Source organism: Bombyx mandarina, chromosome 16 (genome assembly GCF_030267445.1).
Source record: "Bombyx mandarina strain Sakado chromosome 16, ASM3026744v2".
Classification (NCBI taxonomy): domain Eukaryota; kingdom Metazoa; phylum Arthropoda; class Insecta; order Lepidoptera; family Bombycidae; genus Bombyx; species Bombyx mandarina.
In genome coordinates this window covers 5,205,858-5,226,867 of record NC_143222.1, presented here as the reverse complement: position 1 = coordinate 5,226,867, position 21,010 = coordinate 5,205,858, and the positions used below count along the sequence as shown (strand labels likewise).

Genomic DNA, 21,010 nt, shown 5'->3' with positions numbered 1-21,010 from the left:
GTGTTATTTTTCGCAATAAAATTGACCAATCGTTCGTCCGATTCCAATTTACCTTCGAACAAAGCCAGAAACGGTTTCACTAATCCTCTAATTCCAACCGAAATCGAAATTTAACTCTCACACATTCGGATATCCGCCTGGTCACGTACCTATCTCATCCAATCCAAATGTTTGCGCTATAATAACAGAATTTGCCATTCAAATCCTTTGCAAATACAGCCACCCTCCGTGAACGCATACTATACATTTCATTTAACTATACTTTTTTTTTGTCTACATGTCTCCCTTGACGTGGTCTGGTTTGAAACAACGTATTCAATACATTTCGTCAAAATTTTACTTAAAAGAGTTTTCACATTATCTTGTCTCTGGTTTACTTACTGTCAAATAAATTGTTCGATTTCACTCAACCAAGAATAACTGAAACCCGCACATTATCTTAAGGTTAAATTTTGTTAGATGCTAATATACAAATAATTTACATCATTACGAATTAAAAATTCCATTGTAAATTTTCTCAAGTTTCCAATTATTCCTTTTACCAACATTTCGAATACTTTAAAGCCTTTATTTGTAATATTGACTAGAAAGTGTAGCGTGCTATCAGGAAGTAAAAAGTAATATCAAAAACACGCTATTTTCTCGCATAACTTCGTATTTCTTTTTCCTTTTTTGCAACATCACGGAAAAAATATTGAAGCATTAAAAAAAAAAAAAAAAACGCCAAAAGATATGAAATCGGCAATCACGTTCAATACAAACACATCTGCTACTCACTCCAATCATACTTAGATTATCTTAACATGGTTTTCAACGAAATCATTGCACATAGATAGATCAGCTAAGAATTTTGGAGTTGGTATTTACTAAATTTTTTTTCTGAATCAATTATTCAATTGTAAAGGGCAATGCCCATTTTCTATAGGCGTTTGGGCCCCTAAAAAAAGTTGTCCTGTCATGATGGTTTTAACTTAATTTGATAGACAAAGAAATATCGTTTCATATTCAGAAAAAGATTTTTATATTCTCACCCAGGTTTAAGAGAAATCTGTTTTTTTCTGCAGCTAAAATTAAGTTGTTCATTGTTTTCTTCGAAATCAATAATCGCTCTCATAATTATTTACAGTATTAAATAAGTTAATTGTGGTTAATGTTGCTAGAAATAAGCCCTTACGTACATTTTATTATTATTATATCCTCATAATAATAATAAAATGAAATGAAAATCCGGAAGCCGGCAACGATATTGTTGTTGTTGTTGTTTTTAAATTCACCAATAAGCAGGCAAAGAGCGTAGCCTATACAGCCTAGTCTGTCGAAGTTATATATTTTTTATGTCAATAAAAACCCGGTGTATCTCTTTTTATTGCTTTTTGGGAGTTTTGACGTCAACTCGACGAATACCACATTGACTGAGCATGAGTTTACGCAGACCTTTTATACACAATATTACAAATACAAATAATACAAATTACACAATAAACTATTAAAAAAACATTAAAATAAAAATTCAAGTGATGCTTCACTCGGGTTGCTGCCAAAACTCTCTGATCATATATAATAAGAATAGAGTAATGGTAGGCCATTGATATTTTTACTAATAGAATCATTAATATCTAAAAAAATTAAATAATTCATGGTTTTAAGTAATTATTATTATTACAATATATAAATATTGAATTGAACAAAAATAAACTAAGAAGCCTGTGAATTATAAGCATTAGCAATTTTTTTTTAATTTGTTGTTCAAGTCACAAACAACTCTTTCGTTTGACAGCATATAGGTTTGCTATAAGGTTGTATGGGCTAAGCCCTTTGCCTATTGGCGAATTTAAAAACTTATGGCATGGATAGTTTTGGGATGTTATCAAATAAGTAATTTATTTTTTTGGAAAACAATGCCAGGTTGAAAGAAATGTAGATACATAAACTAAACAACGTGAAAAAATAAGGCATAGTTTTTCAAGTACAAATAGTTTTGACATAAAGTTGGCCCACTTTTGGGCATTGTCCTTTTATTGAGTAAAATGGGCAACCGAAAAAAAAAGTCCACCTAATGTGATGCAGTGACAAAATCCCAAGGACAATTCATCGTGACACACAATGCGTTATCGATGTTATGACAAGAGATCCAACCAATGCTGCCTACAACCTTCCCTCCCTTGAAATATTTAAACAGCAATAGGTTATAAGCATTTCTTGGTCTCCTAAGAAAATGACATAATTTTGCGTCACAGTCCGCCACTCAGTAAATTAACCCTCAGACACGGCCCACTGAGTTTCTCGCCGGATCTTCTCAGTGGGTCGCGTTTCCGATCCGGTGGTAGATTCTGCGAAGCACGGCTCTTCCTAGGGTTCGTGTTAGCAACGTCATCAGGTTTGAGCCCCGTGAGCTCACCTACTAGTTAAGGTTTCGCTGAAATAGCCTCTCAAGGCTATCAGCTTAGGTAGGAAAAAAAAATCGTCACAGCAACAACAAGTACAAGGAACTAATAAGTGTAAATCTCTCTTCATAGAAGCAACGAAAGTCAGAGATTCATTTCAATTTTAGAACTAAGTCTGTGGCGGCTACAAAGTCTGCCACTACGTGTAGATAGAAGGACTTCAACTTAGAAGAAGCAGGGAAAGAGGAAAGGGCCGAAAAAGAAAAAGATGACTAGATGGAAAAGAAAAAACATTTTAAGACTTTTAGCTGTATTCATTTTAATATAAGCATGTATATAAAAATGAATTGCTGTTCGTTAGTCTCGCTAAAACTCGAGAACGGCTGGACCGATTTGGCTAATCTCGGTCTTGAATTATTGGTAAAAGTCCAGAGAAGGTTTAAAAGGTAATAGGTCTGATGAATTATGAGAAGAGAAGATAAATATGAAAATGCTCGGAATTAAATAAAAATAACAATTTTGTTTTTCCTTTGAGGTGTCCCCCGTCGCACGGATTCCTTTTGTTTGTTTTAAGTTTATTTTATACAAAAGTTTAGGTCTTTCATTTATCGATTGAAGCACTACGAAGTCTGCCAGGTCAGCTTGTACTGAATATAACATGCACAATCACGATTAATTGAAGAGACTGAAGGATCTGTAAGCTTATAAAATAATTAATTCCAGCGTAAAAATGGTGTAGACGATCTTGTTTTTAATTGGTCTTTAATATCTCTAAGTATGTTTCATAGTAATTTGCCATATCAATATAGTTTCTCCGATCCATGTAACGCCGTGCGGTGCCTGATCGGTCCCCATGAATACGTGATCAGAAGTCCCTGGCCGGTGGCGCTGAAAATACCTCATCTATATGCAAAGGTCAAACAATATCATAATTGCGAAATACGTAAATAGGTTTTGGTACAAAAAAAAAGTGCATATGATACTTTTTTTCGTGTATGTCAGTAATTTGGGTAGCTGAATTGTGCTTGAGTACAAAATGGTACGTCAGCGTACCATTGCTCGCGTTGCTTTTATGTGTAATTAAAAATGTCACATTGACCAACCAGATACATTTTCATGACATAATTAGGATATGCGTATATGGGTGATATTTGCACGTTATTCTCTAAATACTAGTGGTCCTGCAATAGTCGAAATTCGGCTATAATTAATTGAAAATATAAGTTTGAACATTATTATGGTTTTATTATCAAAGACTATTATACTTCTACAGTTACAGATTTCGCCAAGACTACACTATAGACAAATAATATTATAGATAAACAATATTTACCTATTCTCAATTTGACATAGACTTTAAACAAAAACAAAAGTTTGACAATAAACGAAGAGTATATATGTGTACACGTGTGTGTCAAATACATGTTAGTGTGTGTGATGGTTTCTTTATTGATTTAATGTAATTTTTATGCACAATTAAAAAAAAATTAAAGTCCTGCACTCCTTCTCTATATTCTCTATAAGTGTGGAAAATTTCATACTCCTCCGTCCGCCCAATTTTCGTAAAAAGGGATACAAAGTTTTTGCTTCGCGTATTAATATAGATAATATAGATGCTGGCTTAAAAACGGAACGTACACTTTTATTCTCGTGGGTGAATAGGTGAACTGAATAGGTGAACTGAATTAATTCAATCCGATTTCCTTACACAGTCATTGAATGCAACTAATCCGCAAATCTAATATAAATCTGTTTCGAGAAACACCCACTTCGTTACAATGGCACCCCTAGTAACGGAACAAAGCCAATAATTAGATCGGACCGTTTTTGCCGGATTTTTACCAAAAACTGTACCGACACAAAAGCAACTTGATACTCATGTCAAAAAATCACTGCAATTTCGCACTTCACTCCGCCCCGCACCAGAGAACTTAATCAGGACGTCGAAGCTTATATTTCTGTTTCCGATACGTAATACTATAGCGTTTGAACACAGATTATCCAATCAGTTAAGATAAAGGACACGCTTTTTTGTCTGAGCGATTTCGAAACGAAATTAACCACCAGAAGCGTAAACTTCAATTTCGGTCATTATCACGAAGGATTAGAGTTAAATTCGGAATGCGTATCGGTTTGAGTTAGTTTTTTGAATGCGAGGTATTTTTCTCGGGTTGTCGTGTGCAGGAGGCAGTCGCGTGCTAGTCGCGTGACCAAGATTAGACCGCGCATTCACGTCGCACGCACAAAAGCGCGGAGCTCGCGAACGAGACGTCAATTGTGTTCTCGGCTTGGGGGAAGGGATTCGCTAAGTTCGGTCAGATTTAAATTATAAACTTTTTTAACTGCCGCTTCTTTGCATATCCCACGGGTGTCATTTTTTATTCGCATATATCGATTTGTTTCATGTTATTAATATTTTTTTGGATTTTTTTAAATTGCTTAGATGGGTGGACGAGCCTACAGCCCACCTGGTGTTAAGTGGTAGCCCATAGACATCTACAACGCAAATGCGTCACCCACCTTGAGATATAAGTTCTAAGGTCTCAGTATAGTTACAACGGTTACCCCACCCTTCAAGCCGAAACGCATTACTGCTTCACGGCAGAAATAGGCGGGGTGGTGGTTCCTTCCCGCGCGGACTCACAAGATATCCTACCACCAGTGAAAAATCTCGCAAGTCGTAAAGAAATTACTTCTAATATTTGATATGCCTTTTCTTTCTCCGACATATCAATATATTTTGCGTAACTCAAACTACTTTTCAAGTTTAATTTCGCTTTTTTTGCTCTTTTATTATTTCCTAGGTTACAATTTCGTAACAGTTTACGTGGTTACTAAAAAATCTTAGTAAAAACGAAATTGCGAGATTGAACCGTAAAAGTGGTATTAATTATATCTACCACTCGCAAAGACCGAAGGAATCACTAAAATACTTCACAGCTTACGTGGTTACGTTAAAGCTTAATATTCTGCTATATACCACGCCTTCAATAATGATATTAGCACACAGAAAGAGCAAACAATATCATGAAGTTTGTCAGTTTATTAGTGAGAATTATAAACGCGAGTATAATGCGTACAATTAGTTTTGATATGTTATTGGCGGGGCGGATTCAGGGCCCGTGGCCATACTGCTATACCTACTTGTATACGCGAAGCAGTCATGTGCTCTGGCTTGAAGAGTGGAACCAGCGCTATACAATACAATTGAGGCATTACTTTATTACCGTTGTAGACGAGCATACGGCCAATCTTATAATAAGTAATTAGACATTCATTAGACATAAGCAATCTGAGGAGCACACCCATATTACTGATCATAGCACAATAAAACACTCAAAGAATAATTAAGGTTCTGTTGTGCTGCGCTAATGGAGTTCCGGCGATTTTCTCCTGTGGGAAAAAAAAGGTTTTGTTGAGCTATCTATATATTAATGCGTGAAACAAAAACTTTGTAGCCCTTTTTACGAAAATTGCGCAGACGGAGGAGTATGAAATTTTCTACACTTATAGACAATATAGAGAAGAAGTGCACAATGCTATTTTTTTTTTAAATAATGCATAAAAGATAGATTAAATCAATAAAGAAAACATTACACACACTACATACCATGTATTTGACGCACATACGCATGCATACTATTTATTGTCAAACTTTTGTTCTTGACGTCTGTTGTCAAATTGAGATTAAATATTGTTTGTCTTTGTTAATATTTTTATAGTGTAGTCTTGGCGAAATTTGTGATTATAGAAGTATAAAATACAATCATAATAGTGTACACACTTACAATTCCAATTAATTATAGTCGAATTTCGACTACCGCGGGACCTCTAGTTACAGTAATTATATTACAAGAAAAACAGTTGTAATATTTTCAATCGAACAATTGTTTTTCAAATCACTTCAAGTTTTTTTTTTTTTAATAAAAATCGTAGTGCTATACAGCTTCTAACAAATCATAAGTGCAGTTAAATTAAAAAAAAAAAAGATTGAATCGTAAACAAAAACGAAACCAGTAGATGTGTAAACACCAGCGCCCATCAATCGTGTCGATGAGGGTAGATCAAATAAAACAGGAGTAGATCGCGCCTCGGGCCGAGACGTCTCAGGAGACCAGAGAACGTCACAAGATCATTAACATGATTTGGATACGGCATATGTAATTTCGTATTTTAACTAGTATTCAATTTCTGCCGCAAGATAGCCATTCATAGAATAGCTACCTGAGAGGCTATTTCAGCGTAACCTTAACTAGTAGGTGAGCTCACGGGGCTCAAACCTGACGACGTTGCTAACACGAGCCCTAGCAAGAGCCGTGCTTCGCAGAATCTACCACCGGATCGGAAACGCGACCCACTGAGAGATCCGGCGAGAAACTCAGTGAGCTAGAACAGCCAAGACTAAACCTAGTTACTGATGTCTGGTATCAGGTAATTACATTATACAAATTGGTATACCTGGTCGACGAGCGTGGAGCGTCAGCTTGTCTTTCCATCTATAGCTATATTTATTAATTAATGAAATCCAAAAAAAAACGAAGATTGGACAAGCGTTTTCATTCATGTGTCTAACTGAAAAAAAAAACGTGTGCGTCTTGGGACGGCCCACAGACGTGATAGCTTAAACTAATCTAAGTTGAACTATTTAATATTGAAATTGTTTAGCTTGGGAAAAGCTTAAGTTATTACTTAATGATTATTATTTCAATATTTTTTTATTCTAGTTACAATTATTGAATATGTACATTAGAATTTTGTTTTTGAATTTTGTATAAAACATTATTAGTATCTAGCTTTCAATATATAAATAGTTAGGAGTTACATACATACGTTCTCAATACCGCTGCCGTATACGTGAGAGAAAGGGAAGGAAGACAGACTGGCGACGTAACGCGTTACGTTACGAGCCGTTGACCTTTCCATGTGAAGGGTGAATAAAAAAATATATTTAAAACGAAAAAACTACCACATCGTATTTTTTATTAATGAACGATATAGTCTCTCGGGACCGGGGACGCATATTGCGCTCATTTCATTATGTACATACGATTATAACGATATCGGGACGTTCGTGTATGTACAGATGTCCACAAGTTCCACTTGAACATTAGTGGTTTTTTATTGATGTTTCAGTTTACGGTACCACGATGCCTTTTACGACACAAATGGTTATATTTTGTTCATCAACTTAACGTTTGCAGTCAGCTAAAGTTTGTAGCCAGCTATTATAATGAGAACTGTAGTCTAAGACGTGCTCAATAATGTCTTTTAATAATGCAGACAAAATAATAATACAAAATTTTACAAAAAATATGACAAAATAAGATGAGAATCAAAGTAGTCGGAAGTCAATTAAATATACATACATTATAAAGGATAACTTTATTTTATTGCTCAGATGGGTGGACGCGCATTACTGCTTCACGGCAGAAATAGGCAGGGCGGTGGTAACTACCCGTGCGGACTCACAAGGTGGTCAGATATGAATAAATTTAATTGGAGCCACGTGAAAAGCATTAGCTTTTGAATCAAAATCGGTTCAACTAGAGAAAAATTCTGAGGTATCACTTAAAAAGAAAATCGAATTTAAAACCTCCTCTCTTTTTGAAGTCGGTTAAAAAATGCAAGTGCCAGTTCTGCCGCGATTGGACCGCCGCCACGTAATTTTGTGTTGCCTACAACCTCACCTTTTATGATGGCAAACATAGTTAGAAATACACCCTTTACTAAAATATCAAAGTATTATACCATATAGTAGTAGTACCTAGTAGTAGTAGTAGTAGTAGTAAGTAAATGAATTCCGTTATAATAAAATTTCCAGTGAAGCGTGCGATTTTGTCGCGCCCCAAGAGCTCGGGGGCCGTTAATCATAACCCGTTTAGGGGTTAAGGGGCTAACTAGTTTACTACGATGACTGATTATTAGAGGGTCGAGAACCTTCCATTTCTATCTAAATAAAACTTCGAACGTTTATTGTGAATATTATCGAATCAATAACGAATTACGAACACCAAAGTAGAATATTAATAATTAATTCAAAATCAAGTGTTTAATTAATGTTAATAATTTTCGACGTTTGGAATGCTTTCGTGGTTGAAAATTACAAAGCGAAAAAAACTTTTCGAAAACATTTCCTTGGTCCTGGTAGGATTTCGATGACTGTCACCGTGAAAATCACGAAAAACATGGAAGAATTTGCCAAAATACTTTACTCTCTTATAAAGTACTGTTAGTCCGGTAAGAGTAACGCCATCTATCGCCGAATAGTCGAACGAATATCGAAGGACCTAGTAGCACCTAGAACGCTCTATTGTCTATCTATCTATACCAGATAATCTAACCATATATTGTCAGATAGCGGAAACACAATACTAGAAATGTGTGGAATATTCTCGATAATTCTAGGGATGTGGTATCGGCTATAAAAGCGTTGCAGAGATGGCACGCAGTCAGTTAGTAATCAGAACTACTCAAAGCGAAACAGCGAACGGATCACCTGAAGTGAAGCGGAAGAAGCGAATTGAGAGTTTTAAAGTGTTTGTTGAGTGCTTTATGTGTTCTAAGTGTTGAATACAGTTTTAGGTTGTACTTTGGTGGAATTTTATTTATCCCGAACCCCAGCACGTAACAATACGTTATGCCTTTCTATCGGAGCCGGTTACTTGCTTATCCTCAAGCAAAGGAATCATTAAAGCCCGCTGAATTTGTTTCGCCGGTTCTTCTCAGGACTGTGGCTTTTTTTGGAACCGGTGGTAGAGTTAACATTGTTATTTATATTTTGACATTCAACAAGTGTGTTATACTGACATCTAAGTTGAAATAAATGATTTTGAATTTGAATTAAGCGTCGTTTCAGTCGGTGATACAACGTCATGTAATATTTACAGAAGGCGACCGTTTTGAGAGGGAGGGTGTTCGTTATTCGGCCCACTGGCCCGTAATAACTTTAGGGAATAAGAGCCGCACATCTACTAACACCAGAAAGTAATAGACAGACGCTCAATTAATGTGCACAATTTGATAATTTACAGTTTTCCGGCTTTAATATAGATTTAATCGAACGTTTTTTTTTTTGGAATGTACATGCACTGTCGTCTGTTACCTACCTTAGGTTCTATTGGTTAAATAATGTTTATGAATCATTTTACTGTTGATATAAGCATGCCTATGAAGTTCCATAGTTATTGGTGTTAGAAAAAATATATATTAACACTTCATAGATGCTATTATTTATCGTTAATATTTTTTATGTAGAATTAGTGTATACAATAAAAGCTACTACAAGTTTTTTCTTGTTAAGTTTGTATATTTCTTTTTATTGTTATTATATGTAGTACGAATATCATCAACATAAAAACTTCATCGAAAGTGAAAAATAAAAAATATATTAATTGAAGAAATTGAATTCGTAACGCTAATTTAAGACATCATTAATTGATTAGTATTTACTCGAGCTGCCAAAATTAAATTTTAGAGTGGAACGGAGATTAGATTATTAAATAAAAAAACAATTGGTGGATAAAAACCAGATGACATTTTTTCCAGGCTTCAAATATTGCATGGAAAACTGCGCGGTTGCAAATGCTTTACTTACATAACAAAAGTATTTATATTTCTTCTATTCTAAGAGTATTTAAAATCGCCGATTCCCCGCCGATCCAATCAGATATGGGACACAAAAACAAATAAGGACTAAGCATATCGACGGAAGAAAGCGGAATTATCGTAACTTTAAAAACCCAACTTTACACCAGGGCCATAAAACTATTTAAAAAATTCATAACTCATATAGAAATAGAAAGTTAAAAATGATTATATATATTTACGTAATCTAAAGCCCATCTGTGTGGTTGGTGCGAGTTTTTAACGTTTTCGATAGCGTAAAAGTTAACTCAACTTTGTAAGGGATTTGAACGTTTGCCTACGGTTGCCGCTAAGGGCGCTGTTCCAACTCCATACAAATTTGAGTTAACTGTTATATTATCGAGAACGTTAAAAAATTCGATCTAAGCACACTGACTTACGGCTCTGGTGTAGTTGGGTCTTTCAAGTTGCGACAATTCCTTTTTTTTTATGATTGAAAGATTAGCCCGGCCGGATTAAGGCCTTTCCAGTTTCACCAGGACAGGTGAGTGAGCAAAGGCTCAGCCAGAAGGGGTGGGATTTGCTGACAGCTGCCTGAGCGCCTCCAAAGGAGACCTAACAACTCAAGGGCAGCTGCTTCGCGAATGAATCTACTACCGGATCGGAATCGCGACCCGCTGAGAAGATCCGGCGAGAAACTAAGCGGGCTGATGCATGGGTTAGGTTGCACGTCGACCTCCTTGTCGAGTTCGACGAGTACCTAAGCCTGCTCCTAGTGTTAGAGCTGAAGGCGTCTAATGCAAAGGTTATTAGATCTGATGGATCCGTAAGGACGTGTCTAGGGCGTCGACGGTGACTGGCCCCTGCATGATCAGGATTCGGGGATGCGACAATTCTTATTTTGTTCCGTCAATATATTATTTTGTTACGTTCGGAAAGTGATCGCACCCTATTTAATCGTGTCGCGCTCAACGTGCTGTATGTAACCGTGTCACTACATATATCAACGCGCACTCAACCACAACACATGTGCCGATTACAGATCTCTCAGCTCACCTACCCGATGCTTTATCATAATTCATTCCTGTTCGCTGACGATATGCTTTTGATAGGAAGCTATTTAGTACAACGTAATCTCAGATTTCTGTCAATGACTTTACGAATTTGAATGCCGTTGATGTTTCGCTCTGATGATAAAACTAGATTTAATTGTAATTATTAATGGTGGGAAGACACTCGCCAATTCTCATCTGTAACGATGCGCCACCTGTTGCGCGTTAATGGTACTAAAATTTGGGATATCTTCAAAAGCGTGATCATGCTTTGGCAACGAACTAATTAAGTTTTCAGAAATACGCGCTGAAAATGTTTTAGTTTTATTTTTTGCTTAGATGGGTGGACGAGATCACAGCCCACCTGGTGTTGAGTGGTTACTGGAGCCCGTAGACATCTACAACGTAAATGCGCCACCCATCTTGAGATATAAGTTCTAAGGTTTCAAGTATAGTTATAACGGCTGCCCTACCTTTCAAACCGAAACGCATTACTGCTTCACGGCAGAAACAGGCAGGGTGGTGGTACCTACCCGCGTGGACTCACAAGAGGTCCTACCTCACAGTAAAGTTGAGGGGGGATGTTCTATTGATAGATACATTAAGAAAGCACGTGCTCTGACGTCATTTCTGGCTAAATGGACAATCACCTCATAATTAAATCTTTCTTAACTTCCTAATTTCTGAACATAATTTAAGTTGATTGATTATATTTGCTGTGCTCTATTTATACTATTTTAAAGTTCATCCTATACTATTATCCAAATAAGCTTAGTCTTATTTTCAATCTGCTTTTAAAGTACAACAAAATAAGTGCGTATTTGCATAACATTTAACTGTTGTACCTAGACATAATTAAAAGGAAAATAAACTTCAAATACCCTTCTTGAAAATTTTACGGAAATTTATAACTCATTAAGTTGTACCATTCGACATTGTACATATATTTCATTTTAATAAAGAACTGATTTTTAAGTTACCATCTATTGCGTTTCCGAAATTTTAAAATAATTAATCAGTGTACTTTTTCAGCAAGCTAATTGATATAGGACATAAAAACATTATAATTTAAAATAAATTTGTTTTATCGGTGGTGGACCTCTTGTGAGACCGCACCGGTAGGTACCACCACCCCACCTATTTCTGCCGTGAAGCAGTAATGCGTTTCGGTTTGAAGGGTGGGGTAGCCGTTGTAACTATACTGAGACCTTAGAACTTATATCTTAAAGTGGGTGGCGCATTTATGTTGTAGATGTGTATGGGCTCCAGTAACCACTTAACACCAGGTGGGCTTTGAGCTCGTCCACCCATCTAAGCAATAAAAAATAATACTTATAATAAGTGGAACTTTTATGTTATCTGCTTTCAATGATATTACACAATAGCCATACTGATTTGTGTCGCGCGCTTTTAAAAACGCATTACAAAGTTCTTTCAATAGCGACCTCAATTTCTATGCGTGTTTTTAAATATTTGCAGACGTATTCGAGGGCAAACCGCAGGCTTTAGTCGTGATTATCCACCGGACTGCGTGCTGCAGACAGTCGCCGCATGACCCGCCACTTCGCGTGCACGCCACTCACTGAAACCCCGCTTGTAATGTCTGCATAAAAAGATACAAAACAATACCCAAATAACATTGAGCTTAATGATTCGCTGTATGATTTCCTCGGATTTTTGCGGTAGGCAGCGGCTTGGCTCTGCCCCTGGCATTGCTGAAGTCCATGGGCGACGGTAACCACTCACCATCAGGTGGGCCGTATGCTCGTCTGCCTACAAGGCCATTAAAAAAAATAAAATAACTGAAGATAAAAACTCCACGAAAAACGGTGTTTGTAAAACATTTGAACAATCTAGATCTTACTTATGCATAATTCATTATGTGGATGTTACTTAATTGTTTGTATTGCCCACGACCTACCTGGTTTTCTTTGGTTACTGAAGCCCATAGATATCAACAAAGTATGGCCACCCATATTGAGACATGAGTTCTATCCGAATCTCAGTTCTACAGTACAACGGCTGCCCTACCCTTCAAACCGTTATTGTTTAGCAGAAAAAATGAGCAGGATGATGGCACCTACCCGTGCGGACTCACAAGACGTCCTACCACCAGTAAATACGCAAATTATAATTTTGCGGGTTTGATTTTTTATTACACGATGCTATTCCTTCACCTTGGGAAGTTATTTCTGAATATAACTTAAGTAGAAAACTTGGTATGAACCTGCGGAATTCCAACACCGGCATTGTCGCATCGCTCGAAAGATATAAAATATGTAAATTGGTCGTCTTATCCTTATGGTCACTATCCAGAGAAGCTGAGGAGTGCGCGTTTGGGATGGCATGGACATGTGATGAAACGAAATGAAAATGAGGTTGGTAAGAGAGTGTTAACTATGAATGTGGAAGGATATAGAGGAAGAGGTAGACCTAAGAAGAAATGGATGGATTGTGTGAAAGACGATATGGGTAAGAGGGGAGTGAGCGAAGAAATGTTATTTGATAGAAGTGTTTGGAAGGAGAAAACATGTTGCGCCGAACACAGGTGACTGGGAGAAGGGCAGGATAATGATGATCCTTAAGGCCACGACGGTTTTTTTTTTTTATAGCACCCGTCATCACAGGTCGTTGCCACGACGGATTTTGTGTCCTCCCCTTCAAAGCAAATGATGTATTCTCGGAGAAGTTTCTATGCTATCGTTACAGCACGTCTCCACAACACCGGCAGCTGGTAGACGCACGTCACCCGTCAACAAGACGCGCGAATCAGCGGTTGTAGGCATCGCGTGCGCCCGTAGCGATCGATATCTACCCTCCGTGCACACTATTCTCCATTTTACCTAGTATTCTATTCTTTATAACAATGTAAAGCTTATTAAAACCTAATTTCGTAACCAAAATTCATGAGGACGTCCAGTTTTGTGAGTTTATCTGTAACAATTTGGATAGACAGGGCCTGTTTGAAGTATGTCTGCAGACTCCCAATGAAATTCTTGTTTTTCTTTTTTATTGCTTGGGTGAGTGAACGATCTCACGGCCCAACTGGTGTTCATTGTTTACCGGAGCCAATCCTTGAGACGGGAGTTCCTAGACTCAGTTCTGTCATTACGCATTACTGCTTCACGCAGAAATAGGCGGGGTAGTGGTACCTACCCGTGCGGACTCACAAGGGGTCCTACCGCCAGTAATCTCAAGGTGTCCATAGCCGGTTAACACTAGATGGAACGTGAGGTCGTTCACTCATCACCACAATAAAAATAAAAAAAAACAATAAAGCCAAAAGGGTACACATATGCGATTTTTTTTATTGAACATTTTGAATGAAAGATGGTTCTAATTTATTAAATAAATTTGAACTTAATATACTTTTGAACGTTTATAGCGTAAGATTTGTTAAAACAATTCAAATCAAAAAACTATTGTCTAAAGGTCGCGTATCCAAGAACAAGAATCTGTTATAAACGAATCGATATAAAACGAATTTTTTTTCGAATATCGAGATTAAAGTCCCTTAAATTGTATATTAATTCCGCAATTTTAGCGGTTGAAGCATTTGTACTTAATGTTCATTGTAAGCATTGTTATTATTGCGGTAATGGTAAATCAATTGAATCTGGATTACTAGCTATAAATCCTGGACGCTTAATAGCATTATTTTCGATTGGGCATACCGCGACAAATCGCACCGCCATCTGTCAATGTCATACAAAGTATTGTCAATTTATAGGTAGGTACTGCACAACATTAGCTTATTATTTTAGTTATACACTACATAGGCGGCACTGAAAATTTCGGGAATTAACGAAGTGACACAACATTACTATTTAAAAATGTATTTATTGCTTTTCGAAGTATTCTCCGCGAAATTTGACACATTTTTCCATACGATGGAACCAATCATTGAAGCAACCATTCCATTCGGAAGTTGAGGTCTCTAAAATGGCCGTTTTGTAGGCGTCCACAGCTTCTTCAAGTGATGAAAATCTCTGTCCACGCAATTTATTCTTTATTTTAGGGAAAGTATAGAAATCATTAGGGCTTAGGTCGGGGTTGTACGACGGATGGTCTAATAATTCTATGTTTTCTTGCTCTAAAAACTCTTTTGTTCTGTGCGTGGTGTGAGAACTCGCATTGTCGTGATGGAGGATAATGCGGCGGTTGCAGTTCTCTTTACGGAGTTCAGAAACGACCTGTGGCAAACAAATGCTAGCATACCATTCTGCATTAACCGTTCTTTGTCCCTCAAGAGGAATAGTCGTAACATGGCCGGTTTTGCAGACAAACGTGGCCACCATTTTTTTTGCAACACTCCGTGAACGAACAATTTTTGTTGGCTTTAACTCATTTTCGAACACCCAAACTCGTGACTGGTTTTTGCTTTCGGGTTCGTACGCGTATATCCAGGATTCGTCACCTGATACAATGTTGTATACAGCATTTGAGGATCCTGCGTGGAATCTTTCGAGAGTTCTGACGCACCAAGTAACGCGAGCCGCTTTTTGCTCTTCACAGAGCGAATGCGGTATCCATCGGGAAAACAACCTTTTTACACCTAATTGTTCATGCAAGATTATTTGTATTTGACTCATGCCAATGTCTAAAGTTGCCTGAATTTCGCGATATGTCACATGTCGATCTTCCTCAATCAGCTTACGCACAGCATCAACGTTTTCTTGGGTGACTGCAGTTTTTGGACGACCTTGACGGGGATCATTACTGAGCTTGACACGTCCACGTTGAAACTCAGCAAACCAGCGATAAATTGTGGTTTTGGATGGGGCCTCATCACCAAATGCAGAATTCATCCGGTCAACACACTGTTTTTGTGTTAAACCACTTCGAAAGTCATAATAAATCGTCGCTGTTGAATTTTCTCGAGTCAATTACATTTTCTCAACGACTAAACAAGTTTGACAAAACATCGTGACAAGACCGAGAATCTTTTTTAAAATAAATAAATGGTATTCGATTTTTAAAACCAAGGAGTTTGCAATTAAAAAGATTTTAATATGACAGGAACAGTGAAAATATTCCATTCCCGATACTTTTAGTGCCGCCCTCGTAATAATAAATGTAAAGGAAAAAATCAAAACGTCAATAAATGAGATTTAAGTTAAAATGATGCTTAAAATTAATGTTTTAAAATTCAACTCCAGCAAAATTAATTTTCACCGGCAAAAACAAAAGTGAACTTTCTTATATTTTCCTAATCAACATTATTTTTACTCGACAAAATTTTATGTTCCCATTAAATTTTGGCCCCGAGCAGTTTGCACTTGAACTTTGTAAGAAAGCAGCCGCGGTGTATGACTACTTATCTTCGGGGGCTGACAAGCGTGCATCTCTTTCACACCGATTGCGTCTTCGCATAAGTCTATTTCAGTCCGACTCAAACCCATCATTGGCCGCGTTTACTTTTCATTTCGTGCGAAGAAAATTATTTTCTGAGCTGTGAACTCACGGTGAAGGAAAAATGAGAAATTTTGAAAATGTAATTGGATTCTGGACTAATCTCGACACCTCTCGCATTCTATAAAATGAGAGTGAGGCGTGTTCGAATTTAAAATAATGATTACGTTGCTAACACATAAAATGGTAATAATAATAATAATTGCTGCTCGCTCCGGGCATTTCAATATTGTAATAATTGTTATGTTATTATACTCATGTAAAAATGAATATTTAAAAAAAAAATCTAATATCTAAAAAAAAAAAAAACATGCCCGCTGAGTTTCTTGCGAATTCTTCTCAGGACGGAGGCTAGTTCTTGTGAATTGGCGGTAGTTCTTTTGACGTTCAACAAGTATGTACTTTCATTTAAGTCGAATAAAATTTTTTTGAATTTGAATTTGAATGGTAATAGTAGTATAGTAATGGTAATAATAATAATAAAGTGATAATTCTATAATTCGTATAATTCCTTTGTTTGTGGATAAACAAGTAACTGCTCCAATAGAAATGTACCTATAACGTATTTTGAGAATAAAATATTTTTGCAAATTCTTCCATTTTTTTCGTTATTTTCGTGGTGACAGTTATCGAAATCCGACCAGGACCAAGTAAATATTTTCGATAAAAAATTTTCGCTGTGTAATTTTTAACCACGAAAGTATTCGAAATTTCGGAAATAATGGACATTAATTAAACACTTGACTTAGAATCAATCTTTAATATTCTGTTCTGGTGTTCGTAATTCGTCATTGATTCGATAATATTCACAATATTGGACATCTGCAAAGTAAATTCCGCCACCCACGTTGCGATATGAGTTCTAAGGTCTCAGTACTGTATAACGGCTGCCCCACCCTTCAAACTGAAACGCATTACTGCGTCACGGCAGAAATAGGCAGGGTGGTGGCACCTACCCGCGCGGACTCACAAGAGGTCCTACCACCAGTAATTGCGCAAATTATAATTTTGCGTGCTTGATTTTTATCACACGATGTTAATCCTTCACCGTGGAAGTCAATCGTGAACATTTGTTTATACTCGAATAATTTCAATGGAAAAATTGGTACCCGCCTGCGGGATTCGAACACCGTTGCATCGCTAGATACGAATGCACTGGATGTCTTATCCTTTAGGCCACGACGACTTAGACGAGATTACGTACAAAAAAAATTCTTTTGGGTAGCCCGCTGAAGTTAATAAATACCTCAGGTCGTCCTTGACAAAGGAAAAGGCAACCGATCTATTCATATCAAATCATACGACTATGGCCGGATGAGGCAAGGGGGTTACCGCGGTCAACACTACAACCGGACGGCGCAGCTCACCCCAAGGACGCCCGACCGACGGAGTCTTCGAGGCGAATCGAAGGCTCTGAAACGTCCGTCGTTTCGGTGGTAGCTGCGTCCCTGACCTAGCCTTTTACAATTAAGTTTAGAAAAAAGGTGCTTGGAACTTTCTTTTATAGGATCTCTATTCTTTATAATAATTTAATCTCCAGTCGCTCGTTAACCCGAATTTTGGGGAAATTTATCTGAGTGGTGGGATTTGATAAAGCTACCCGAGCGCCTCCAAAGGAGTGAATGAATTTACTACCTACCGGAATCGCGACCCGCCGAGAAACTCAGCGGACTGATGTTTAGGTTAGTTGCACGTCGAACTCTTTGCCCTGCCTTGATTAAACCTGCTCCTAGTGTTAGAGCTGCTCTTGCTGGGGTCATTCATCATTCATACGGTTTGAGCCCGGTGAGCTCACCTACTACTTACGGCTACGCTGAAATAGCATCTCAAGACTATCAGATAAGGTAGAAAAAAAAGGACTGCAAGAGCGGTCCGTGTATATTTATCACTGGCGAACTGCAAGAGCGATCCGTGTATATGCATCCCTGGCGAACTGCTCGAGCAGGCCTTGTGTGTATGTATGCATCTTGAAAATTACACTTCGCAAATTTTCGAAGCAGCACATAAATATTATTATGCAACACGATATAAAGGCAAATAGTAAACTTCAAAATCGTCTCCCTAAACTGGCAATATACTCGACTTGGTAATTTTTATTGTATTCAAATAGCGTTATGGTAGATTGCTTAATGCAGCCTTAGTCATAACCATCAAATTTACTAGTTCCTGGGGTGCAAAGCGAAAACAAATAAAACGCCAAGACGATTGTAAATATTTTTATTTCAATGGTAAATAACTAGGGGGTGCTTATGGTAACCAATGATACAATCGGGCTCAACACAAGTTCACATAACATTTAATTATTTAGTTTACTTCCATTGGCTCCTGACGTCACCTCTCCGCCAACAATTGTCGGTGTCACGACAAATTGGTCTAATACAATCACGCACAAAGGCCACTTAAAAAACTAGAATATTTACTAATTTATATTACAAAATAATTCTGTAATAACATCATTATTACGATATATGTACATGTATATAGTATATATATAGAATTTTATTAAATTTTACAAAATGTAATCTCTGCTTATTCACACCGACACAGGACGAACATTCGTTAATTTAATTATAAATTTCAACACAAGTAAATAATGATATTATTATCAATATTATATTGTATGAAGAAGCTTATTATCCTACATAATGATTGTCTACACAGAGGCACATATCCTTAGAATCTAGCTCGACCTCCTAGAGCTTATTTTTCTAAGTAAAAATGTCACTCAATCACTTATTTCTAATCTCAACTAAAAGTACCGAGAACACGCGTTCACTTCTAAATGTTACTTTTTATAGTGTAACTTATCAACAGAGCTTTTCTATTATCAATAGAACTTCACGAGCGAATGCATATCGTGAGATTATTGTGTTCTGAATATTATTCTATAGGCGGCCCCTTAATAAAATCGACCAGAGTCGGTTCCTTATATACTACCGTTTTAACATGGATATTAAAATACTTTCAATTGTCAATCATCTAAAATAATCAATATTAACTTTCGACAAACATGCTCAGAGACACAAAACTACATAGCGATTACGTACTACTGATTCTTCAAAATAATCTTTCAAATTCTTTTTTCGTACCATATAATGCACATACAATACTACAATAGGAACAGATTTACAAAAAGAACCACTTATTCCATATCATAGCATTCGTCAAAATTACTAAAGTTTTTGCCACCGATCCATACGATTAAAATAATTTATCGTAACACATCAGTACAATTAACCTAAAAGCGACTAGACCTAAAAGACATTCAACCTCAGCAATTTTGAATTGTCATGAAAATAAAATGGTTTTTGATATACTTAAAATAAATACTTTTCGTATATTTACATATTGCAGGGTTTTTCAGTTATTTTACATAAAAATATTATTGCAAATGTGATTTCATTCGTAGTTATATAATCTGCTTCATGTATAACAACATTACACAAACACACTAGACTGTGGCTATATCGCGTCAAAAAGAAAGTTTCCCAATAATCATTTTAATTAGTTAGTCATTTCTAACTTTCGGGTATGCAAACTACGAATGAAGTCACAAGTTATGCTTTGGTCTACATTCTCGGTGCTAAATTAATGTAGCTTCTGCAGATCGAAGTTTTGATGAGAAAAATAAAACAGATGAGAGATCAGACACTATGTACTTGAACAAAGAACAAAATGTGCCCAAAATCCCAATAAAATATAGTATCAATGCAACAGTATGCAATAAAACTAAATATATATATGTGTAAACTTTACATAACATTCACTTTTATAGTCGATTGTGCATTGGAAAATGTGCTTTTATCCAATATGCTAGAAACTATAAATGTTGGCACTATATCTTTGAGAATTAACTTAAAAGAAAACATGAATACAGCTGAAACATTTACCTAAATAACATATTTTCTAATTAGAAATCGTATCACTTCATCAATAGTACCAGTGTATGACTTTAGTCTTTGCATATACCTCGGCTGTGTGTTGATGCCACAGACTGCATGATATGTTACACATTTTAAATTCGAGCACACTTAACAGCACACACACACTACAGAAATTTACACTGAATGTAACTACATCATTAATCGAGCCGATTAGAGCAATCTCGCATGCGAGTAACGAGATTATCGGATTCGATACCAAGATTATGGCCCTAATTGCACACAAAATGAGAAAAACTGTTTCGTAATATTTGTTTACACTGAGCCAGACAGACTTTTAATCGATACACTTTGTAGCTCAACCCTTATCAAGGTTTACACTCGTCACAGCAACACACAGCACATCACTTTTATCACATAATATTTATGCAGCCTCAGACTCGGGCTCGGGTTCGGACTGAGGTTCAGGCACAGGCGAGGGGTCCGGGTCCCCGCCCTCCTCGGATCAGGTTTTCCGCAGTTCAACCAGCTTAACATCCTTAACGTGAAGGTTATGTTTGGATTTGGCAGCAAACTTAATCACAGCCTGTGTCGATACGAGAGGGACATGTCGGAGATCCAATCTGCAATTAACAAGATATCGGCATTTTTGAAACAGTTATAATTGATATGCCATCAATTGAAAATCATTCATGAA

The 21,010-nt window shown here is 36.8% G+C and overlaps 1 protein-coding gene across 2 annotated transcripts in view; it reads right to left on the bottom strand.

Moving 5' to 3' along the window:
- Window positions 1-18,633: 18,633 nt before the first annotated feature.
- The window catches only part of Kdm2 (Lysine demethylase 2), a 33,284-nt gene continuing 30,907 nt past the window's right edge, over window positions 18,634-21,010 (bottom strand). For both annotated transcript variants that reach the window (XM_089733984.1, XM_089733985.1), the window contains exon 21: window positions 18,634-20,936. In XM_089733984.1, coding sequence (XP_089590110.1) covers window positions 20,819-20,936 — 118 coding nt within the window. In that variant the 3' untranslated portion in view covers window positions 18,634-20,818. The remainder of the gene's footprint in view (window positions 20,937-21,010) is intronic.